The following is a 22,906-nucleotide window of genomic DNA, read 5'->3' on the forward strand; positions in this document are numbered from 1 at the left end:
TGTTTACATACAGTTTGTGTCATACAAACAAATGCATAAGTTTATGTCTGGTCTCACAAAATGGTCAGTGGATTAGACTGAATATTATGTTTACTAAAAAATAAATGTTAGCTTTTTTTTTTTTTTTTTTTTTTTTTTTTTTTTTTTTTAAGTGTGTCATCAAAGAAATTGCTTTTGTTTGGAATGCATGTAATGTACGTGTGAATCAGATTGCATTAAGAGTTCATATAAACAGTACTTTCAGAATTTGAAATCAGGCATAATTCTTTCTGCATGGTGAAAATTAGTGCATGTAAAAATACTGAATGAAAATGTGTTCCCTTTTATTTTATCCCTGTTTTTTGTTTTGGTTCTATGAAGTTAATTCAGGACTTTATAAGTACCAGAAGATAATTTTTTGTTAACAAAGGTACTGGCCTGCTTAAGATATTTAGTTCAATCTAGGGCTGGGCAATTTATTTATTTTTTTCGTTTTTAGGGCTGCACGATAAATCTCATGCAACTTATCATGTGCATTTAGTCAGTTATGCCGGTTCTGTGATTAGTAGTAAATCTCTATCACGTGCGTTAAGCTGGAGCGACAGTTAATACACAGAACCGTAAATCCATGACAAGCTACGCCAAATCACGCTCATAATCGCAGATGAATCCCATTCGATTATGAACGTGATTTTGCGTGGCTTGTCATGATATTTAACGAGATCTGTTTAACATTTACGTCATGTTGATAACTTTATGTGTGATGCACTTGGAGTAGAATTTTCTTTAACTACAGGGTTAATAAAGAAAAAGTTACTTGAATCATGCTGTAGTTACATTTTCAAGTTGACTAGTTAAAAATTGTAAGAAAAATTAAAAATTGGTCAAACGTTCTGAAAAAAAAAAATCAAGACTTAAATTTGTGCCATATTGCCCGACCCTAGTTCTAGTTTGGCCCACCTTCATGACACCCTTGTGACATTCTTGTAAATGAGTAAGCAATTTCAGATACAGTACTTTTTCTAGCAAGTTCATTTGTCATCCATTGCCTGTGGTGACCATAAGTGCTGTTATGGGTTTCCGGATGACATGTTGTTTTGGCAGCAAGGAAATGAGCTTTAGATGCATTCACTTTCCACAGCTCTTCATGTGAGTACAAGCCTGAATGTCTGGCCCTAAACCATACGTACGTCACAAGACAAGAAGACAAGAAAGGTGTAACACATTAATGAGCCGTAGTGATGGTAAGTGTTACAAGCTGTTGGTAACAGTCTGGAATGGGATGAGAATGGAATCTGATAACAGGAAATCAGTTCTGAACAAACAAGACGACATTTGTGATGTTATATGTTGTAGACAAAGCTCCTTTTGAGTTAAGTCCGAGGGGTCACTGGCAGATGTCTTTAATCAGATCAAGACACTTTGACACAAACATGTTTACTCTGTTATGTGAATGGCCAGTCATCACAATGAGCAATAGTCTGTCATCACACACATACATGTTCCACAAACATGTTCAGGGTAATACTGAAATAAGTTAGTAAATAGCTTACAGGCTGTTGTTTACTCTGTCCCCAAACAGAAGCAGGTGGAAGATGCTGGCCCTCCAGCTCTCCCTTCCCATCCTCTAGAGACCCCTCACCCCGCTCTTTTGTATGCATATGGAGGGGATCTTTTGTACTGGGCCTCAGAAAAGTGAATGGGCCACATCTGCTATTCTCCCACTGAGCGGGTGAAGGCAAAACACTGATAACAGATGGACATGATTTCCCTGCAGATCTGTTGGTATTAAAGGAGCGGAATTAAAGGAGAAAAACAATATTTTGAACTTTTCAAGGATAACTAAATTTTTAACTCCTCTCTTTAATGTAAATAGTATGTCTTCAGAACACAAATTAAGATATTTTTTATGAAATCCGAGAGGTTTTTTTTTGACCCTACATAGACAGCAATGCAACTACCCCGTTCAAGTCACAGAAAGATAGTATGAATATTGTTGAAAAGTTGTTAAAAACTGAGTTTATTCAACATTTTCAGGAGCCGGCGATCTGACGTAGAACCCAGATGCACTGCGTCTTATTTGCAAGCAGAGGAAGGTGAGCGTGCGTCGAAAACTGACAGGGAAGAGAAGAAATTGTTGAATAAAGTTGTTGTTTTTGTTTTCTTTTGTGCACAAAATATTCTTGTAGCTTCATAAAATTACAGTTGAACCACTGATGTCACATTTTATTTTTATTTGATGACTATTTTAATGATGTCCTTATTACCTTTCTGGGCCTTGAACGTGGTAGTTGCATTGCTGTCTATGTAGGGTCAGAAAGCTCTCAGATTTAATCAGGATTATCTTAATTTGTGTTCCAAAGTTGAACAAAGGTCTTACGGGTTTGGAACGACATGAGGATGAGTAATTAATTACAGAATTTTCATTCTTGGGTTAACTATCTTTCGTGTGGTTTGAGACACAGATGAACACTGTAGTGCTGTGCAACGATTAATTGTGATTAATCGCATCCAAATTAAAAGTGTTTGTTTCCATTATGTATGTGTGTGTACTGTTCATATTTATTATGTATATATAAATATATACACACACACACACACACACACACACACACACACAGTATATTTAAAAAATATTTACATGTATTTACATGTATATATTTTTATTGATATAATTAATATTATATGTAAATATATGTAATACATAAAAATAACACATTTAGCACATTTTTTTCATATACATGCATGTGTGTGTTTTTAATATATAAATAATAAATATACACAGTACATGCACATATATTATGTAAACTAGTGTTTCTCAATGGGGGCGTTTGGGTGGCAAATCAGGTGGCGCTGGAAGCAGTATTTTCGAAATGGGGCGCTTAGCTGTTCTTGGGGTGCGCTTGGTTAAGACGAGTTTACGCCGAAGATGTATGAGCTGAAACTTGCAAAAAAAAATGGTCGGCCACATCTAAACGCTGTCTCTACACTGGATGCATTAAAGCACACTTTCTATATCCCTTTGTCAACTTGTCGGTAACGCAAGTGTGTGGAATGCGTCAGAAATAGAGCGCAGCATCCGTTTACTGTAGCGCTCGTGCTCAGTTATTGAACGACTGATTATAATGGGGTCTATGCATGGGCGTCGGAAGCAAAAAAATTAACGTGACATTACAAAAGACGGCTGTTTCCAGTGGCGTAAGTGGTATAGTAATTAGTGTTTTTTGACCCGAGTTTGTGTCCACCTATTGCCGAAATCGTTCTTCTGCCTTTTCACATCTCGTTTTACATCGGAAAGACATTTGTTTTCAATACAAATAAAGGAAATAATCAAAAAGTTTGAATAAAGTATCGGGTAGGGTTAGGTGTATCTGAGCAGCGGATATGCTCAGATGCTTTTTTTACTTTGCTGTGTTTCAGGAGTGCAGCAGGTGTGAATAATTAGTGAAAACACAAAATGGAGTTTAATTAACATGCAGTGGTGTAGTGCAAGGTATACCCAAGTATACTGCGTATACCCACTTCATCATGTGGCTTTGCGTATATTTTACTTCAGTGTTCGCTTTACTTTCTGTAGTGCAGCTGCCGAGCTTCCCTTCAAAAAAAATGAAAAGCATTTAGACACTATAAAGCATGAGATGCTTTTTCTTGTTTAGAAAAATTAACATGAAAGCTTTTTGTTTGCTGATTGGTTGCGGTTGGTTTGAATGCAAAATTTCAAGAGTTTATTCAAACTTAACAAATATAGCTTAATTTATGTCCATGTGGATTTTTTTGCTTCTTGGGAAATTAATTATAATTATATTTCAAGTCCAGTCAAATCAAATATGTGATGAATGTCATGTGGCATTCAATAACAAATAAAGTTATGTATGGGCTAATGTGGGCTGTTATTTTTGGGTTAGGATACATGCTTTTAAAATAGGCCTATATATTATAAATAAAAAATAGCCTATAATATACACTACCATTTACAAAAGCTCAGTAAGATTTGTTAATGGATTGATTAAAAAAAAGTTACATTTGTTTGTTTAAAAAAATACAGTAAAAACAGTAAATCTACCATTTGAAAAAATGCTTTCTATTTGAATATATTTTAAAATGTGTTTCTCTCATGCTGAGCTTCATTACTCCAGCTTTCAGTGTCACATGATCTTTCAGAAATCATGCTGATTGCCTAAGAAACATTTCTTGTTATAGCTGGCACACCACACCAACAAAAAAGCAAAATGTTACATTTAATTGACTATAACAAAATATATAAATAAGGACAGCACTAAAATAGTAACTATTTTGAAAATGAGGAGCATATGTTTCCAGTTCCAGAAAAGTTGGGATATTTTGTGAAATGTCATAAAATCAAGAATATGTTGTTTGTTCTCTTTAACATTTAATTGACTGAAGTACAAAGAAAAACAATTCCAAAGTTTTCACTGGCTTAATTTTATTTTATTAATATAAACAAATTTTTAGCCATAATCCAGCTTTGCTTGCAACAAAAAGCTCCTTTTATACCCAAATATGATATGTTTATATTTACAAAATAGAGTTCAGTCAGTAAAAACTTTGGTAATCTTTGTACTTTTGTCAGTTAAATAAAAGTTGAATAGAATTAACAAATTACAGATTTTTAATCATTTTATTATTAAATATTAAATTAATAATAAATATTTTTCCTTAAAAAGCTAATTAAAAACACCCAAACATATCACAGTAGAAAAAAGGGTATTCAATAGTTCCAGGAATGGAAGAACAAACTAAAGTCCCGTCTGCAAAAATGTCCTTTTGGATATGTGCTGAAGAGGAATTATTATTTAGTCTTTTTAAATTTGGGGCAACAAGGTATATCAGCATCTCAACAACACTGAAGCTGTAGCACCAACATGCTTAAAAACTCAGGAAATCAATGTTATTATACTTATTTAAAAAATAATTTACTGTAAAAAAAAAAAAATAAATAAAAATACATTTGAATGACTATAAATATAATAACAATCCAAATTATACACACAAAATAATAATAATAATAATAATAATAATAATAATAATAATAATCAACTTAAATATTTAGTGAGGACAATTAGACTACATTTTATTTGATGGGGGCGGTGAGGAACCTGGATAATGGGAAGGGAGTGCTGGCCCAAAAAAGGTTGAGATCCACTGATGTAAACAAAAACTTATTTTGGGTGTGATTAATCGTTGCACAGCACTAGAACACTGTATATATGACTATGCAAAAAACAGCTGCTTCTCCATTATGACTGTGCTTGTAAACATACTTAAGTATACAGTGTATTGCAGGTGTTTGCGTGAATCATAAATCTGAAATTGAATGGCTTTGTAAGTGAAAGTGGTTATAATTATAACCTTTAATTGCTGTTATCATATAAATACCACAAAGACTTCGTGTATTTTTCCTAAACATTGTGCCCGTATGCCATTGTGGGTGTCATATTTGTTTGTGCTTGTGTATTTTGAAGTATTAGCAGGTTGTTATTTGTTGTCAGGACATTAGCAGGATATCAAGGGTGCTTTGGGGCTTGGCAGTGAAATCGGAGCGCACTCAGCCCCACCACGTTTCATTGGAGAAAAGCAACACCCTCCCCCTCTCACATGACACCACATGTGACACCACCCCTTCTTTCATTTCCCCTTCACATGCAAAACAAAGCTTGTGCCACCTGCCATATGTTCCTTCCTCCCTGTCACTCACAGTTATCCATGCCAGATTTGTTAATGACATTTAATATCTTAAAGTCAGTCTGATATAGATGTTCCAGTTGCATTTAGGCTGGACAGGTGGCAGCCCTTCAAATCTCTGTTCCTGTGACGCAAGCTACATGCACCTAGTGCACCTTCAGACCCTTCATGACGCAGTTTCATTCAGAGTTCCCTTATTTGCACAGTCACGGCATGCACACTCTTCAACCTTACTCAGAATGACCGTGCAATCTAAAGTTCTGGCATAACAAATGATTTAGCATTTCATTTCATTTATTTTAATTTAGATTTTTGATAGCAGAGTGATTTTCTTTCGTTTTAATATTTAACAGTACTTGTATCCCTTTATATTTTATGAAATTATTATAATTGTATGCAGATGTAGCGACAATTAAATGAGAACTGTAATGGCATTTGGTTTTAGTGAAGAAATTTCACAGACTGTTTCATTTGAGCTTTATGTCTGCTTTACAAATTGCCTCCCACTCTGAAATCTGTGACGTCTGGGAGAGAGATCAGACTGTGTGCTTTGTGTTTTAAGCTTTTCTTCTTGGTCTTTACAAAAGGCAAGCATTAGTCCAGTGACGGCAATAATTGGTCTGTGTTGGCTTGGCAACACTTTTCGTTCGTCAGCTCAGCATGTAATTACGTGTTGCTTCAACAATGAGATGTCTCACCTTACCAGACTGAGCTTTATTTTAGGGCTTGATACAACAATACCCTAAGTGTTTTCTCAGACCTGGCACAGTTTCTTGTCATCTTGTTCTTCTTGCATGGTGTTGGCATGGATTATGTCTGGGAAATGTTATAAGGTCTATAGTTATGTTAATATTAAGTTAATACAAGTTATGTCAAGTAAAAAAAAAAAAAAAAAAAGTTTGTAAACTTGTCACTTTTGCAGGATCTTACTTTACATAAGGAAAATAATCCAGTGTCCATAGATAGTTACTTATCTGTATTTATTTAACTATTTATTGATGTACGTTACCGGTCAAAGGTTTAGAATCATTAAAGTTTCTTAAGCTCACCATGGCTGCATTTATTTGTTTAGAAATACGGTAAAATGTAATAATGAGAAATATTAAAATTTAAAAGAACAGGTTTTTTCTTTTTCTTTTTTTTTCTTTTTTTTTTAAGTTTTAAAGTAGGGCTGGGTAAAAATAGATTTCTTGATCATATTCGGTTCTCATTTTTATGAAACTATATAGATTCCTAAATCCCAAGAAGCGATCAGTCTAGCCTCAGTTAATGAATGGAACATTGTAGAGTGCCTCCCATCAAATAAACTGCAGTAAGCTTTGTGCTTTGTTACTTTTAATAATGAAACAAAGTCTCAGATTTGAAATTCTGTCCATTTTATTACAGTATTCAAACAATAAATGCTGTTTTGGTGCTGTTTTAATATGATGTGACACATCCCTGTAGCGCCTCAGTTCAAGAGAAGCGCACATGAACTGATCATCTCCTCCGTTTTAATACTAGTTGCGCAACAAAATAAACATGAATGAACATCCGAAGGTATGTTAAAAGAGTGCAACTTGCCGAAATCCCTATCCTGTTTCAATTAGTATTGTAACCACATAAAGATGTAATTATAACAGCTTGTAAACAATGTCACAGCATTTACCTCTGAGAAAACACATTCGGTGACCATAAACCTATATTGCTAAACATATGTACATGTACCTTACATGTTCATTATAATTTTTTGCTGTTATTCTGTTTTTAATTTGTGTTTGAATAAATCCGTCAAGTTTTTATGAGTCACCCTTTAATGTTTTATTTAAAAAAAAAAAAAAATGATTGGAGTAGAAATACAATTATGCAGTTGTAACTTTATTATAAAAACAAAATTAGGTGTAATTTAAGCATTTGTATTCAAATCAGTTGATTTTAAAATTCAGTATTATAATTTATAGTAATGTAGACTGACTATTGTGTATATTTTACAGCATTAGTTGAGGTTTTGTTTCCTTGAGAAAATTTGGCATGTACTGTACCTGATATATATCCAAAATAATTGTCAAATTTGTGTCAAAAACCATTCTTATTTCAAATTTTAATGTATTCTTATGATGGTAAAGCTGAATTTTTAGCAGCCATTATTGTTCCAGTCTTTAGTGTCAGATAATCTTTCAGAAATCATTCTAATATGCTGATTTGATGCTCAAGAAAATCTTATCAATATTAAACATTAATGCAACCTTGGTAAGCAAAAGAGACTTCTTTCAAAATCTTATTGTTTCTGAACTTTTTACTGGTAGTTTATGTTTGAATAATCTTCTAATGCTGATAAAAGGAAAATGATTTCTATATCATAAATGCCATTATTAATATTTCCCACCAATTTTAATTACTTTTTTTGTGCTTTATTTTAAATGTTTGTGCTGTCTGACAAATAATTCAAAACTGCATGCATAATAATTATATTAATTAATTTTATGTTGTCTGCTCTGAGTGGATCTAGACCTTGATATTAGAGTAGTCTTTGCTATTTTTAAAATGAGAGGTTATCCCATCTGTGTTTTAAAATGCCGTCAAATGTCAAAACATTTAACAAGCCCTATTTTGGTGTTTGACAGTATATTAAGAGGAGTCATTTGAGTCCATCACATTCTAGGCTAATGAGTATTTTACCAAGATGAACAAAAAATGCTTGTTTTGCTATGCATTAGTGAAATGCCACCTTGAAATGAAATATTACAGCTGTCTGTCTGTGCTTGAGAACTAGAGGGCTTTAGTGTGAGAAGGCTTTGTGACTGTTGGTGTCTGTTGTGCAGTGTGTCAATTTTCACAGTTGAGTTTTACATGCTACATATATTTGATTTATTTTAGGTTTTATTTGCATTTGTGATGTCCAGTCCTCTTAGACAAGTAGGTCTGAATCACACCTGTATGGGCTGGCTGCAAGCAAATGAAGGTTCCTGGTTTAGCTCTGCCAAATAAGCTGTTTAGCTCCCTGTAGGCTGGTGTGAGGGTATGAGGTTTCACAGGCGTGATGTGGGCGATGTGCAAAGAGAGGAATCCTGAGACCTCTAAGCTGGCTGTCTGGACAAGAGTGGACGTCTGCCGGCTGAAGCCACCCCCCGAAGGGATTCTTTCCAGTACTTGTAATACATAACTGTGCTGCAGTTCAGCGTGCCCTAATAGTGGCCACCTGCATATGTGTTCTCATCTGCATTACGTTTAACATTTTTAAGCTTTTTTGTCAGTGTCCTGTATCCCAATGATCATTTCCTTGAATCTAGTGCTTTTACATACATAGAACATACAGCTAGAACATACATTCTGCTGTTAGTGACATTTCAGTCAGGTCTAGGGAGTGTGAATCTTTATTTGACGTTTTCAGTGATGTGATTGCTCTTAGAATTTGTAAAAACCACTGCTCAAATTTCCACAGCTCTGAATTTAAAAGAGTAGCATTGCATTGTTTTAGTATTAAACTGAGTACAACACAAAGCAATGTTACGTTCTATTTAGACAATGAACATCTACAGAAATTGGCACCATTTCACAGATAAATAGTGGACAAGTATATAATCAGTCATGATTGTCTAATCATTGTGCATTAAATTTTATGTAAATCACCACCCAGTTCCTTCCCTTATATACACTTGTCGCTCCTGTAATCTCATACTAAGAATTGACAAGCACTTCAAAATGACAGCTATGATCAAACCACATTAATTGTGACCCAACTTGATTAAATTCCAGTCACTACGCTGGAGCTGTCCCAAATTAAGCAACATTTTTAATAAATATGATAAATTTAAAATATCATGCTGTAAGATATCTTAAGACTAAACTGTACAATGTAATGTGTAAAATAATTGTAATGTAATTGCTGTAAGTATGGTTGTTACCTGTAGGGGGAGGCAAAACTCCAGTAATCTTGGTTGTTCTGCATCCTGATGTTAGTGACTTGTGTGTATGTATATGTGCGGTATATATATGTGTGTGTGTGTGTGTGTGTGTGTGTATATATATATATATTTTTTTTTTTTATATATATATATGTGTGTATATATGTGTGTGTGTATATATATGTGTGTGTATATATATATATATATATATATATATATATATATATATATATAGATAGTGCCTGGTTTACTCTATACATGATTCTTGGAACTGAGGTTCATCAGACCAGAGAATCTTGTTTCTCACAATCTGAGAGATTTTTATGTGCTTTGTGCAAATTCTAAGTGGACTTTCATGTGTCTTTACTGAGGAGAGAATTGAGTTTGGCCACACCACTATTTTTTTTTTATATCATATAATGTATACAATAAGAAATATAAATTGTAAATTGTCAAATATATATATAAATTGTTATATATCTATATTGTTACATTTTTTGTGCTTTCTTATTAATAATGAACACTTCAGTTGTGAATGATTGTGAATAATTGCTTTTGCAACTAAATAACTTTTCCTCCTTTTCATCTTTTCTTTAAGATGCTTCACGACTGTCCCAAAGCTAGAAGAGAAGTGGAGCTGCACTGGCGGGCGTCTTCATGTACTCACATTGTCAGGATCATTGACGTCTATGAGAATCTGTATCAAAACAGGAAGTGCCTTCTTATTGTAATGGAGTGGTGAGTCATCAGCTTCATTATAATTTTTTTTTGATGTCTTCAGTAGTATAGAGAGCAAAATGCCCTATTTTTTGTGGTCATTTCTGTAGTTCACTTCCTTTTTGGACAACTTCCCATTTATAAGCAATTTGTTATTCTGTGAATATGAATGTTCCCTTCATAAACAGTTCACCTAGAGCAACCCTAGATTAGGTTCTTTGCTCCATGGTAAAGGCTGATCAGCATTACAATTTCCTGGATCATCCCAACTTGGTATGGAACCCGCAATTTTTGTTGTTGTGGCCCTTGTTCTTAACCATCCAGGCTGTAAAGCTGCCATATTGTTAAAATCATCAGACAAGTTAAAGGAGCTTGACTTAAAGAGTGTTTATTATGGAAACAGAACGTCAAGTCAATTTTATGTTTCATTAGTAACATTTGGCCAATTACAGTTTGAGTAGACAATTCATGAGCAATATAATGACTTGACATTTGCAGTGCACCCAGCATTGTGTCTGTTTGTATCCTGAATTGCATTGTCATGAAAACCTTGATTCATTTAGTTACTCCTTTTACACAGCCCCTTAACTCATTTGTAATGTTTTTCTGAGGTTTCAGTGCCTCATCTGTGTGAATAGTTTACCAGCAGGTGTTTGGAGGTTACTTACGGTAAACACTTGTACACCTATGTGCCCCTATTCATGTTTGAGTAAATTCAGAAGTCCCCTGTCTGATGACGTACCTCCTTGGTGACCTCTCCTTCATATAGACTGTATGTAATTGCATAACCAGACACCGTTGTTTCCCACACTTGCAACATGTATGCTAGCTGGTACCATCCTTCTCTGCTTACCACCATTGTGTGCTCCTCAGCAAGGCAGTTGAACCCAGGTTGCTTCATTGGGACGGTCCCTGCTGCAATCAAAATGCAAGTCGCATGGATGCGAGTTCTCGTATAATGACACAAAATAATAATGTTTTGGTTAAGTCTGCAATAGGCTATTTAAATTGCAAACTACTGATATGATTATTTAAAAGAGTTCAGGGAAAAGAGAATGACATTGCTGTGAAAGTAGAAAAAAGTTTTTTAGTACTTTTCACATATGGTACGCCAACATTTATAGACCTATTTATTTATAAATCTATCAGTCAGTTCAGTCAGAGTTATGAGTTAACCTGAAACATTCACAGAAACTTGCCAACTCTAACACAGTTTTGCTTTTGAAATTTAAGCTCGGGATGTTATCAAATCATCTTAATGTTCTTGAAAATAGTCTAATGACGCAGTCTTTGAGAAGTGTTGTAAAATTAAATATATTAAAATCATTGCAATATTCTGAATGTGGCTTAATTCTGCATTGCCTGCATGAAATTTCCAAATGGTCTAATTTTTCTAACTATACCATTTGTACAGAAATGCATTTATCTTGCATCAAAACTACTGCTGTCAAAATTAGCATGTTAATGCAGGCAATTATTTTTTCCAGTTTAATGGCTTTAAAAATATTTAATGCAGTTAACACATTAAATATTTATTGTTAGATGGGATTTATTGTAAATTTATTGTTAGATGGGATTAATAATGATTAATTGCAGAAAATGTGCAATTAGTTTGTTTTTTTTAATCGATAGACAGCACTAATCGAAACTTTAATTTTCAGCAAAAAATAATTATTTCCTTAATGTAAAATAAAATTACTCATATATTCATAAGATAATATAAAAATTACTCATTGGACTGTAAAAGCCACCCCTAATTGTGAATATTCAATATATATCACCCAGACTGTGCACTAAATGCATAATATTTTCATAGTGTTATTTAGTATTGCTCACTAAGTCAGTTCGTGACACCGTCTTGTCTAGTTTCAACATGATTTGGCTATCTGAAATGCATGGTTTCACTGAAAACATCAAAGTGATGTGCTTGTGACATCTCCATTCAAGTGTTTGATCTTGAACTGGCACACTGGGTTTGTCACCACTGTTGTTTACCAGCAGATGTGAGTTTATGTGAATTTTTGGTTTTTAGGGTGAGAATTCTTTGAATCCTTTTTTTTTTTTTTTTTTTTTTTTTTTTTTTTTTAACCCATCAAAGATGATGGACCAGGTAGATGTACTAGATGTTTAGTTAGTTAAGGTAGTTTCAAAGTCATTCATAATTTTCGAATATAAAGCGCGACAACATGCTGGAAAGGTTTGTAGAGTGTTGATAGCAGGCTGTGTTTTAGCATGCTAACTGTTAGCATTTTAAATCTCTTTCTAATAAATTTGATCTCTTAAAGTGGTAATTCACTGCTGCCAAGATGGAATTTTAATAAAACCTGGCTTTCTATGCAGTATAAACAGTTTTTTTTTCTGTAATTAGTGCTACAGGACCACAGCCCTTTGCCTAAGACTTTAACATTTATAATGCACTTTATATTTTTTGCGCCACCCCTCTGTCGATCCAACTGTCTGTGGGCAGGAGTACGAAAATGTGGAAGTTTGATCTGTAGTTTTTAACGAAAGCCCTAGAGCTGTCAAAAGTCCACCAGATGACCCTTACATGCAAATGCACTGCCAATTCAACAGAAAATGTAAAAAGACTGACTATCAACGCTTTGACAGCTGATATTTTAGTGTTATAAAAGGTTACTGACCTTTTTAGCAGAACTTATTTTGTGGAAGGACAAATATATGCATGGTATGGAGCTTGGTCCCACCCTTGTGTTCTCCAGAACAGAAATGTCTTCATGTAAATGTATCAAAGAACAGAGAGGAGGCACTTTTGCAATATTCCTTTTTGAAATTAATTTTGGCCATATTGACTCTTTGCATGTCAGATGCTCATTCATTAGGTGCCAAAATAAATCAATATTTGTTTGCTTCTGCTTTACAGTTAATTGACCATATGCACGGATTACTTCCTTGTTTTAGACAAGCCACCTCAGTCATTCCCGGTCAACTGTACTGTGCCGTAATAGCAGTGTCCTTTGCTTGTTTTCTCTACATAATCCATTCACAATTCAGGGAAAAGTTTTGTTTGTCTAAGAGAACCAAAAGTCCATGTATACCGCTATAAATCATGTTTTGATTGACAGTAATAAACGAACAAAACATCTGACAAGCCAATGTCAAAAATAGAGTTGTAGCAAGAGTGGCAAGACTTGAAAAAACTAAGGAGTTGAAATGGCAGCTGCAGCCAATGAGTGATCCTCTGCTGCCATCTTCTGGTTATAAGGATAATTTCATGTCATTTTCTTCTTAAAGAAGTTCACTTCCACAACAAAAAATTACAGATAATTTACTCACCCCCTTGGCATCCAAGATGTCTTTGTCTTTCTTTCTTCAGTCGACAAGAAATTATGTTTCTTGAGGTAAAAAAATTCAGGAATTATCTATATATAATAGACTTCAATGGTGCCCTCCCAAGTTTGAACTTCCAAAATGCAGTTTAAATGCAGCTTCAAATGGCTCTAAATGATCCTAGCTGAGGAAGAAGGGTCTTATCTAGCAAATGATTGGTCATTTTCAAAACAAATGGACAATTTATATACTTTTTAACCTCAAACGCTCGTCTTGTCTAAGTCTGTGTGTCAAGACAGTTAGGGTATGTCGCAGAACTCCCATCTTGTTTTCTTCCCCAACTTCAAAATTGTCCTACATCGCTGCAGAAATACCCACCCAGTGTTTACAAAGTGAACATACAAAAAAGATCAAAAGTCCTTTACAACAAAATGGTAAAACAGCGATTTAGGATGATTTTTACGTTGAAGAAGAAAATGAGACGGGAGTTTTTCGACATAACCTAACTGTATTAACCCAGATTACACAGACTACGCATGCGCAGCGCAGAGATGAGACAAGACAAGCATTTGGGGTTAAAATGTAATTAAATTGTCAATTTGTTTTAAAAAGGTAAGACCCTTCTTCCTTGGCTGGGATTGTTTATAGCCTTTCAAACTTGGGGGCACCATTGAAGTCCACTATATGGATAAAATTCCTGAAATGTTTTCCTCAAGAAACAATTTCTTATTGACTGAAGAAAGAAAGACATGAACGTTTTGGATGACAAGGGGGTGTGTAAATTATCTGGAAATTTTTTTCATGTCGTCTTTATGAATGAAAAGTGAATCTTTGTGAATTTTGTTGCACAGCTGTAGAGTTGGAACAAAAATAAAGGCTTTAAAATATTACAATATTTTGAAAATGTGTTTATGACTATGAAGGTTATTGATTATCAAGAACACTATTAAGATGTCATTGAAGAGAGGTATTGCTAGCTAGCTAACGTTAGCCTAAACAGTTATGATAGTGTTTAGCTGTTAGCATTTAAATGTACAACTACGTGTCTAGGTACTCTACTGGGATTACCAGGCTCGGCATTTAAATTGTGTTGTTAAATAATATGAAACTAAATGTTCATGCCGCTATCATTATTTATGAAGTTGCAATTATTATTTTTCTGAGTTTCTGATAAGAATGAGGCAGGAGAGGAGTCTCAAGAGTCTCCACATATATATAGCACATATAAAATGAGTTTTACCGGAAGTTTAGGAGCTGGCTTATCATTAGGCAAAAGTTCTAAAGACTGCTCTGTGCATATGGTCAATTGTCTCCTATTAAGAGCGATATTGTTTCATGGATGATGCAAGATTTCATGCAAATTTTGATGTAAGAGACTCATAAGGAAGTGTAGTGTTTCTTTAGAAACCGTTAATTCTTTCTCTGTTTGTAAGACGGAAATGAGTGTGTGAGGAACCTCCAGACATGAGTGATAGTGTGGTATTAGTGGCTTATGGGGTACCATTAACATCTTATAGATTGATCCTTATGAAACTGCTGGTAGTCATAATACAAATATTAAAATAAGCTGGCTGAAGGTACATCAGATTGCAAAGATCATGAATAGATTACAAGAAATCAGGCCAGAGACATCCAGCTACTCAGCATGCAGGAAACAGAATCTACAGGTCATCAGAACTGAGTGTGCCGCAGGTGATGGAAATAGAAAATGCCAACTCTGATGTTCAGCTTCAAATATGGCTTTTCTAAGAAATATTACACCTAGAAATGGTGCAACCCAACCCTTTAGTGGGGCCTTGGTGTTTTGTACCATAAATCACATGCTTTTGAAATTTCAGCGCTTAAGCTTAACACCTTTTTTTTTTTTTTTTTTTTTTTTTCTTTTTTTTTGCCAGCTATAGTACATGTCGACTGTCAGATGGGACATGAAGCGTCTGGGGTTTAGTGAGACTGAAAGCAGTAAAACGTGATGTGGTTGTTCACAGTGAGTTAGGCTTTCTCAGTCAAACTCATACTGTTTTTTTTTTTTTTTTTTTTTTTTTTCTATATCTGTCAGGCGTTTGATGATTTCACCTGAAACTGACTGCAGTTCTAGTTGAGCTGTAGAAATGAAACTCGTCTCATGTGAGAACAGCATGATTCTTCGCATTTACATAGATGTACGTGGTTATCAGCAGTTTGCACCCCCTTTCACAAATTGTTATCGTGCTTTATCATTACAATAACGGATGTGCTAGCAGCACTAAACTGTATTTTCGAGTCCAATTATCAAAATCATAACCATGTGGACTTATGCAGATCCCTCTCTTTTACCCCTCTCTATGTTTTTTTCCCCCGTCTTCCTATTTTCTAATGAAAGCAAGAGAGTCTTTCTAAGCCCACTGACCCAGTTTCTCGCAACTGGCAAGTTTTCAAGAAATGGAGCTCACCCGACTTGCACACCTAGCAGTGGTTTTTGTGTATAATCGGAAATGATAACCACAATGATGACATGGGGACAAAGGTGAAAAGATCCCCCCCTTCATGTGGTTTTTTTTAAATGCATTTGAACAAAGTCATTTTTGTGAGTTTCAGCACGTATACGTCTGGCACTCCGATATCACTTTATCACTTTAACTATCAGTGCTTTTAGAGGAAACATTGCCATGGCTACCAGTTGCCATTTCTATTTAAAATCTGCTGTTGTACATTCAGCCAAATGTGGTGGTTTGCATAATAATAATAATAGTAAATGGCCTTCTATAGTAAATATCTTGCACTTTTCACTTAACTACGTCTTAGCTGTATTTACATAAGTGTAATGTTTTTATTCTAGTGCTGTTAATCAACTTAAAAAAAAAAATGAAGTAATCACACACTTTTTCTGAAATTAATCACAAGGAATCCCATCTAACATTAAACATGTTTAAATATAATTTTATATTGCAATAATTTCACATTCAGTCTTCAAATTAATGTAGAAACCACATAAAGACAGTATATTTTTAACATTTGTTTGGTGGCATCTATATGTATGCCTGAAGGTGAGTATCACTGATACCAATATTACTGATGTCTCTAGGAAATTCTTTTTTTTCCCCCTAATATTTAACCATTGACCACAGCCATTCAGCCTTACAGTATAAATTTTAACATTTATTAGACTATAAAAACAATCTTTAGTGGAAAATATACAGAAATTTAATAAAGTTATTAAACACTAAAGTCCAAAGTAAATATAGATGAATCCTTAAAGCTACAAAAGTCTTTTGTTCTTTGATTAAAGGACATTACAGCAGCTGCGTTATTAGGTTATTTGGCTGCTGTTACTTTAAGAGCTGCCGCTGCTGAACGTGACACTGATCCTGACACGCATGCTCATAGTTTAAATTGCTCTTTAATATGAAATGATACATTCTATAGCGCACGCCGCCGCATTTGTGGGTGCAATTGAAGAGCACGTGCTTCGAGCACAGTATGTCTGACAGATTAATTTTTACTGGCATATGGTCTGACAAAATCTCATCTGACTGCAGTTCTCTGTTGTTCTACTGAAGCTCCTCATCACCTTGTGCTCGTTTGACTAGCGCCTGATGCGTAAGTTGGAGTGCGCATCTGAAAAGTCTCCGTTTCAGGGCTCTAGAGTGCGACTTAATTTCTCAGTGGTGTGACTAAAGAAAATCTGAGCCGTTCGAGGAAAAAAAAAAAAAAAAAAAAAGTCTCCACGACTGTGGTTCAACAGACACACATTAGGTCCATATCATGGTCTAAACCAATCAGAGATAGCGAAGGGAGTGTGGGAAGACCATGGCCGGCAATTAGTGATGCATGGATGGCGGTTATATCCGCAGGCGCGGATAATCCGCGGGTTGGGTGGGTCGGGTAATGAAAAAATGCATTCTGATTATTTGCGGGTGGATGAGATAAATCAATAATGACACAAATATTAACTACATTTTCTAAAATGTGAACCCGTTTTAAATACTTTTTTCATCAGGCAAACAATATTTAGTAATAGTGCAGTGGTGTAGTGCAGAACCTGCGTATACCCATTTCTTTATCAGTCGGCTTTGCGTATACCCACTTCTAAATCCCCTCTAATGCGCATCATTCAGTAGTGTTCTGCCCGCTCCGTCCGCGCCAGCACCAGATTTGCTGCCTGTTCATACGCGAGAGCATGTCAAGGGAGGCACGCCGGGTATTAAAATAAGAATTATTATTGATTACTAATTTGAATCAGTACATTATAACGAAAACAATACATTAAAATACATTTTACGATCATTTTACACCCAACCGATTTCATCAGAGATTACGGAGAGTCACATCCAGATGTCAGTTAACGCTATTCTTTTTAGTGTAGATTTGGCTTAAAGCACAAGTGATTATAAGCTTATATAAGTGTGAAGGGATATGCAGATCAGCTGAATCTGCTGTTAAAAATGAACCATCCATTCATCATATCATCACGCAAAGAATTAGAATAATTGTAAATGGCGATTAAATGCGATGCGGTCGAAAATTTGGGTGCACCTAACTTTTGTGCTGGTGCACCTCAGAAAAAAGTTAGGCGCACCAGTGCAAAAACTTAGTCTAGAGTCCTGCGTTTGTTATAGTCGTAAAGACATTCTACATCTAAATAAACACGCTTATCAAGAAAAAAGTAGACAAAAGAAGTTGTAAGTGGGGTGGCCAACACTAGCTCTGCCCATGTGTTAAATATTTAACATGTGCCGCTGCATTAAAAAGTTCACTTTCAGAACAAAAATTTACAGATAATGTGCTCACCCCCTTGTGTCTGTCTGTCTTCAGTCATAAAGAAATTATTTTTTTGAGGAAAACATTTCAGTATTTCCCTCCATATAATGGACTTCTATGGTGCCCCCGAGTTTGAATTTCCAAAATGCAGTTTAAATGCAACTCCAAAGGGCTGTAAACGATCCCAGCTGAGGAAGAAGGGTCTTATTTAGCGAAACAATCCGTTATTTTCTACAATATATATGCTTTTTAACCGCAAACACTCGTCTTGGTCTAGCTCTGCTGAACTGTGTGTTCCTGTTCATGACAGCTAGAGTATGTCAAAAAAACTCCCATCTCATTTTCTCCCTCAACTTCAAAATCATCCTACATCGCTGAAGAAGTACCAGCCCAGTGTTTACAAAGTGAACATCCAAAGGTCGTCAAACGTCCTTTACAAAAAAAAAAAAAAAAGTAAAATGCCGTTGTAGGACATTTTTAAGGTTGAGGGAGAAAATTAGTTTTTCGACATACCCTAACTGTCTTGACCCGGAGATGCACAGACTACACATGCACACTGCAGAACTAGACAAGACAAGCATTTGAGGTTCAAAGTATATAAATTGTACTTTTTTTTTTTTTTTTTTTTTTTTTTTTTTTTTTTTTTAGAAAATAACCAAACGATTTGCTAGATAAGACCCTTCTTCCTCGGGCTGGGATCGTTTAGAGCCTTTTAAAGCCACATTTTGGAAATTCAAACTCATGGCCACTATTGAAGCCTACTATATGGAGAACATTCCTGAAATGCTTTCCTCAAAAAACATAATTTTTTTTTTTACAACTGAAGAAAGAAAGACGTAAACCTCTTGGATGACAAGGGGGTGAGTAAATTACCTGTAAATTTTTGTTCTGGAAGTGAACTGACAGTATTTAATTTGATTTATTCTTTTTTTCTCCACTGATATGGCGTTACTTGATATATTTTATGTCATGCCGGCTGATTTTTCCTTTATGTGGTTGTTTTGAAGCATGGATGGTGGTGAGCTGTTCAGTCGGATACAGGACAGAGGGGACCAGGCATTCACTGAGAGAGGTAATGGCATTGTCTACTCTTTACGAAACATATAAGTATATATAAACATGTTTAAGAATGGAGAAATAATAAATTGACCCTTTTGTTACAATATGTAATTCAATATTTGAAATGTTTTCTTGTTCTGTTGGTTTTATTTAGAGGCTTCTGATATCATGAAGAGTATAGGAGAGGCCATTCAGTATTTACATGCAATAAACATTGCACACCGAGACGTCAAGGTAAAATTTTTATTTTACTATTTACTACTACGCTATTGTTGGAATTAATGAGCATGATTTTGCCTTCATGGTTTTATTAAGTGAATATGTCTGAAAATCCACTTTGCAGCCAGAGAACCTTTTATATACCTCTAAAAGGCCCAACGCCCTTCTCAAACTGACAGACTTTGGGTTTGCAAAAGAGACAACCTCACTCAACTCTCTGGCCACCCCTTGCTATACTCCTTATTATGTTGGTAAGATATTAGAATTATCAATAAATAGATGTTAGGATGGCCATTTGATCCCACTCATAAAACCTTTCCATTTTCATCTTTTTGATGTTATAGCCCCAGAGGTTCTTGGTCCAGAAAAGTATGACAAGTCCTGTGACATGTGGTCTTTGGGTGTCATCATGTATATTCTGTAAGTGATTCTGTCTTGTATGTTGTGCATACATACATTTTTTCTCTGTCTAGGCCTCTTTAAATGTGTTTTGACCTTGTAAAGTGTGTTTGATATAGCTCAATTCCCACTTTATTCAACTTTCAGGCTCTGTGGTTACCCACCTTTCTATTCCAACCATGGATTGGCTATATCCCCGGGAATGAAGAAACGAATCCGCATGGGACAGTATGAGTTTCCAAATCCTGAATGGTCGGAAGTTTCAGAGGAAGGTATCTGTCAAGTTCCTGTTTTGTGAAAGCAACTTGAGAAACCGTTCTTAGAATGCTGTTATCTTCAAGTCATTGTTTTGCGTGTTTCTAAGAATGATAATAGATTTGAGTGACTCACGCTTCCTATTTTTGTAGCCAAGCAGCTCATCAGAACATTACTGAAAACTGAGCCGACGCAAAGAATGACCATCACAGAGTTTATGAACCACCCCTGGATCAACGTGAGTGGATATTAGCATTATTTTATGGATTCTGTGGTGATCTAGACAAATGGGTTTCCTTTGTACATTATATTTTATTTACTATGGTTATTTATTTGGCTGTAGCAATCAATGGAGGTACCACAGACGCCCCTACACACCAGCCGTGTTCTGAAAGAAGAGAAAGACACATGGGAAGATGTCAAGGTGAGGCCTCCCACAACAAAAAAAGTCTTCTCAGAAAACGTCACTGCACCTCAGATCCGTATCTTCATTCTGTTAAATGCTGTTATGTCTGGGTTTACAGGAAGAAATGACTAGTGCCTTGGCAACAATGAGAGTCGACTATGAGCAAATCAAAATCAAGAGGATTGAAGATTCGTCTAATCCACTGCTGATGAAGAGGAGAAAGAAAGCCAACAATATGGCTCCTGAAAATGAGACGCACGCTTGCTAAGGACACATTCACTCTGTCGCACATGCACACACACACACATTTTACACTCGTACATCAGCTGAAAAGTTTGATTTAAGGAAGCAATAACTCAACAAAATAGTTAAAGCGAGAGTATTTCTTTTTAATCACTCAACATCTGTAACTAATACACCACTTTGCTACCAAAACAAAGGGGCTGTACAATTATGATACAGTACAATTTGGAGTTATGAAGCAGTCGACGTCCGCTAATTTGCTCCTTAAAGTGTTCACAAGTACTGTTTTTCACATGGTGTTTAGTGGGGTGTTTTTATAAAATTTTGTTTTATTTGTTCCCTTTTTTAATCAAAAGCCATTGGTTCATGAGTTAAACACACTTAACGCTGTTTTAGTAATAATCCATTCTGAGTTATGGGACGGCTCATAAATAAGTTGGCCTGTATTAGAATGATTATTCAGTTTGCTTCCTTCTGCTCATGTTCTGAGAAGCCTATGCATATTGCTAGCTTTCTTCGTTCTTTATTATATTTGTCATTTATTTCTGCACTTGAATGCTCTTTTACAGTAAAAGACAGTACTGGTGTCTGGATGGAAATGTATTTTTGAAATGACTCTTTGAATGTAGACACACTCTGTTCTTTACTGTGAAAATGTCTGTCAGTATTGTTCAGGGTCCTGTCAGATCTTTTTTGAGCTTTAGATCCAGTTAGTCTTATGTTGGCCTTTTTGAGAGGAAAACATAGCAGAGCATATTGCCCCGCTTTCTCATTGGTTTTGATCAGGCTTACCATGGAAAGGCAGTCCAACACATTGTTTTAGCCCTCTGCTTGCTCTGTAATATGCTGATTGCACGACATTTTGGGTGCACAATGATTTGCCTTGAATCGATTCTATGCATTTGTTTTTCAACTAGTTTTTCCTCAGAGATTTGTAAAGAATGTTAACCCATGCCCTGGCATTTATTTTCACAAAAACCTACCACCTTGAACCGCAAAACCCATTTGTATTTTCTGAAGTGTATAATGAATGATGAAATGGGATCTGTCGAATGTACTCCTTAGTATGCCAGTGCATTTTTTTTTTTTTTTTTTTTGTGTTGTCTATTTTCCATGCCTACCATGCAGTAAGTGTTTGAATGCACCTATTGAGAGCAGTTTATAGGTACCAGGTGTTAAAGGAACAAAGAAACGCCCCCTTTGACTTAAGGCCTTGTGTTCTGGAAATGTTTAGGGGATACAGGGAATCCTAAACATCCAGCAGACATTTTTTTTTTTTTTTTTTTTTTTTTTTTTTTTTTTTTAAACTGTATATTCATTTGTTGTGTGTTTGATCCTCTTTTAAGGAAATGATTTAATGCTTACAATGTTGACCGTACAGAGTCAGTATACTCCCAAACAGCAGATATCTTCTGAGCGATTTCAGTGCCCCTCTGTTTGCAGTTTCTTTGATATGGCCACTTTGTAGGATATTTTCCCTTCCTCATACATTCTTTTCTCAAAGCGAAGACAACAATATCAACCAAGTTGAAAAACAGACTCGAATTCACACAGAATTTTATACTAACGTGTTACGTGTCCCATTTTTAGTATTTAACTGCTGTACTTATTTCTTGGTCTGCTTCAACTTTGGATTAAAACACCTAAAAATCCAACCGTCTGTGTCTCATTTAAACATGTTGAATTATGTTAAGACCACCATTTCTAGTATGAGCAATTTCTGACCTGTATTTACAGAAGCATTTGTGTGGAATGTGATGTTCTCAAATTGATCATGTATATGATGTTATCCAGTTCTCACCGTCCCAAACCAAGTAATAAAATGCAGATATCATGAGATCTAATAATCATTTTGTTCTTAACTAATTTAATCTTTTCTCATCGTCTTTTTTTTTTTTTTTTATGCCAATCCAACAAAATGTTGTGATGATTTAGATGTACTATTCAGCTCTGCACCTGATAGAAAAAAAAATATGGTGAAGAAAAACCGAGGTAAAATTAAGAGCTAAGTGATATT

The 22,906-nt window shown here is 35.2% G+C and overlaps 1 protein-coding gene across 1 annotated transcript in view; it reads left to right on the forward strand.

Annotated features, from left to right (window-relative positions):
* Positions 1 to 22,728, forward strand: part of mapkapk2a (MAPK activated protein kinase 2a) — a 44,013-nt gene extending 21,285 nt beyond the window's left edge. The window contains exons 2-10 of the mRNA XM_051122914.1: positions 10,165 to 10,304; positions 19,316 to 19,380; positions 19,522 to 19,601; positions 19,711 to 19,837; positions 19,931 to 20,006; positions 20,133 to 20,257; positions 20,393 to 20,478; positions 20,584 to 20,664; positions 20,765 to 22,728. Of these exons, the coding sequence (XP_050978871.1) occupies positions 10,165 to 10,304; positions 19,316 to 19,380; positions 19,522 to 19,601; positions 19,711 to 19,837; positions 19,931 to 20,006; positions 20,133 to 20,257; positions 20,393 to 20,478; positions 20,584 to 20,664; positions 20,765 to 20,914 (930 nt within the window). The 3' untranslated portion in view covers positions 20,915 to 22,728. The remainder of the gene's footprint in view (positions 1 to 10,164; positions 10,305 to 19,315; positions 19,381 to 19,521; positions 19,602 to 19,710; positions 19,838 to 19,930; positions 20,007 to 20,132; positions 20,258 to 20,392; positions 20,479 to 20,583; positions 20,665 to 20,764) is intronic.
* Positions 22,729 to 22,906: the final 178 nt, after the last annotated feature.

This window comes from Labeo rohita, chromosome 11, assembly GCF_022985175.1.
Source record: "Labeo rohita strain BAU-BD-2019 chromosome 11, IGBB_LRoh.1.0, whole genome shotgun sequence".
NCBI classification, from domain to species: Eukaryota; Metazoa; Chordata; class Actinopteri; order Cypriniformes; family Cyprinidae; genus Labeo; species Labeo rohita.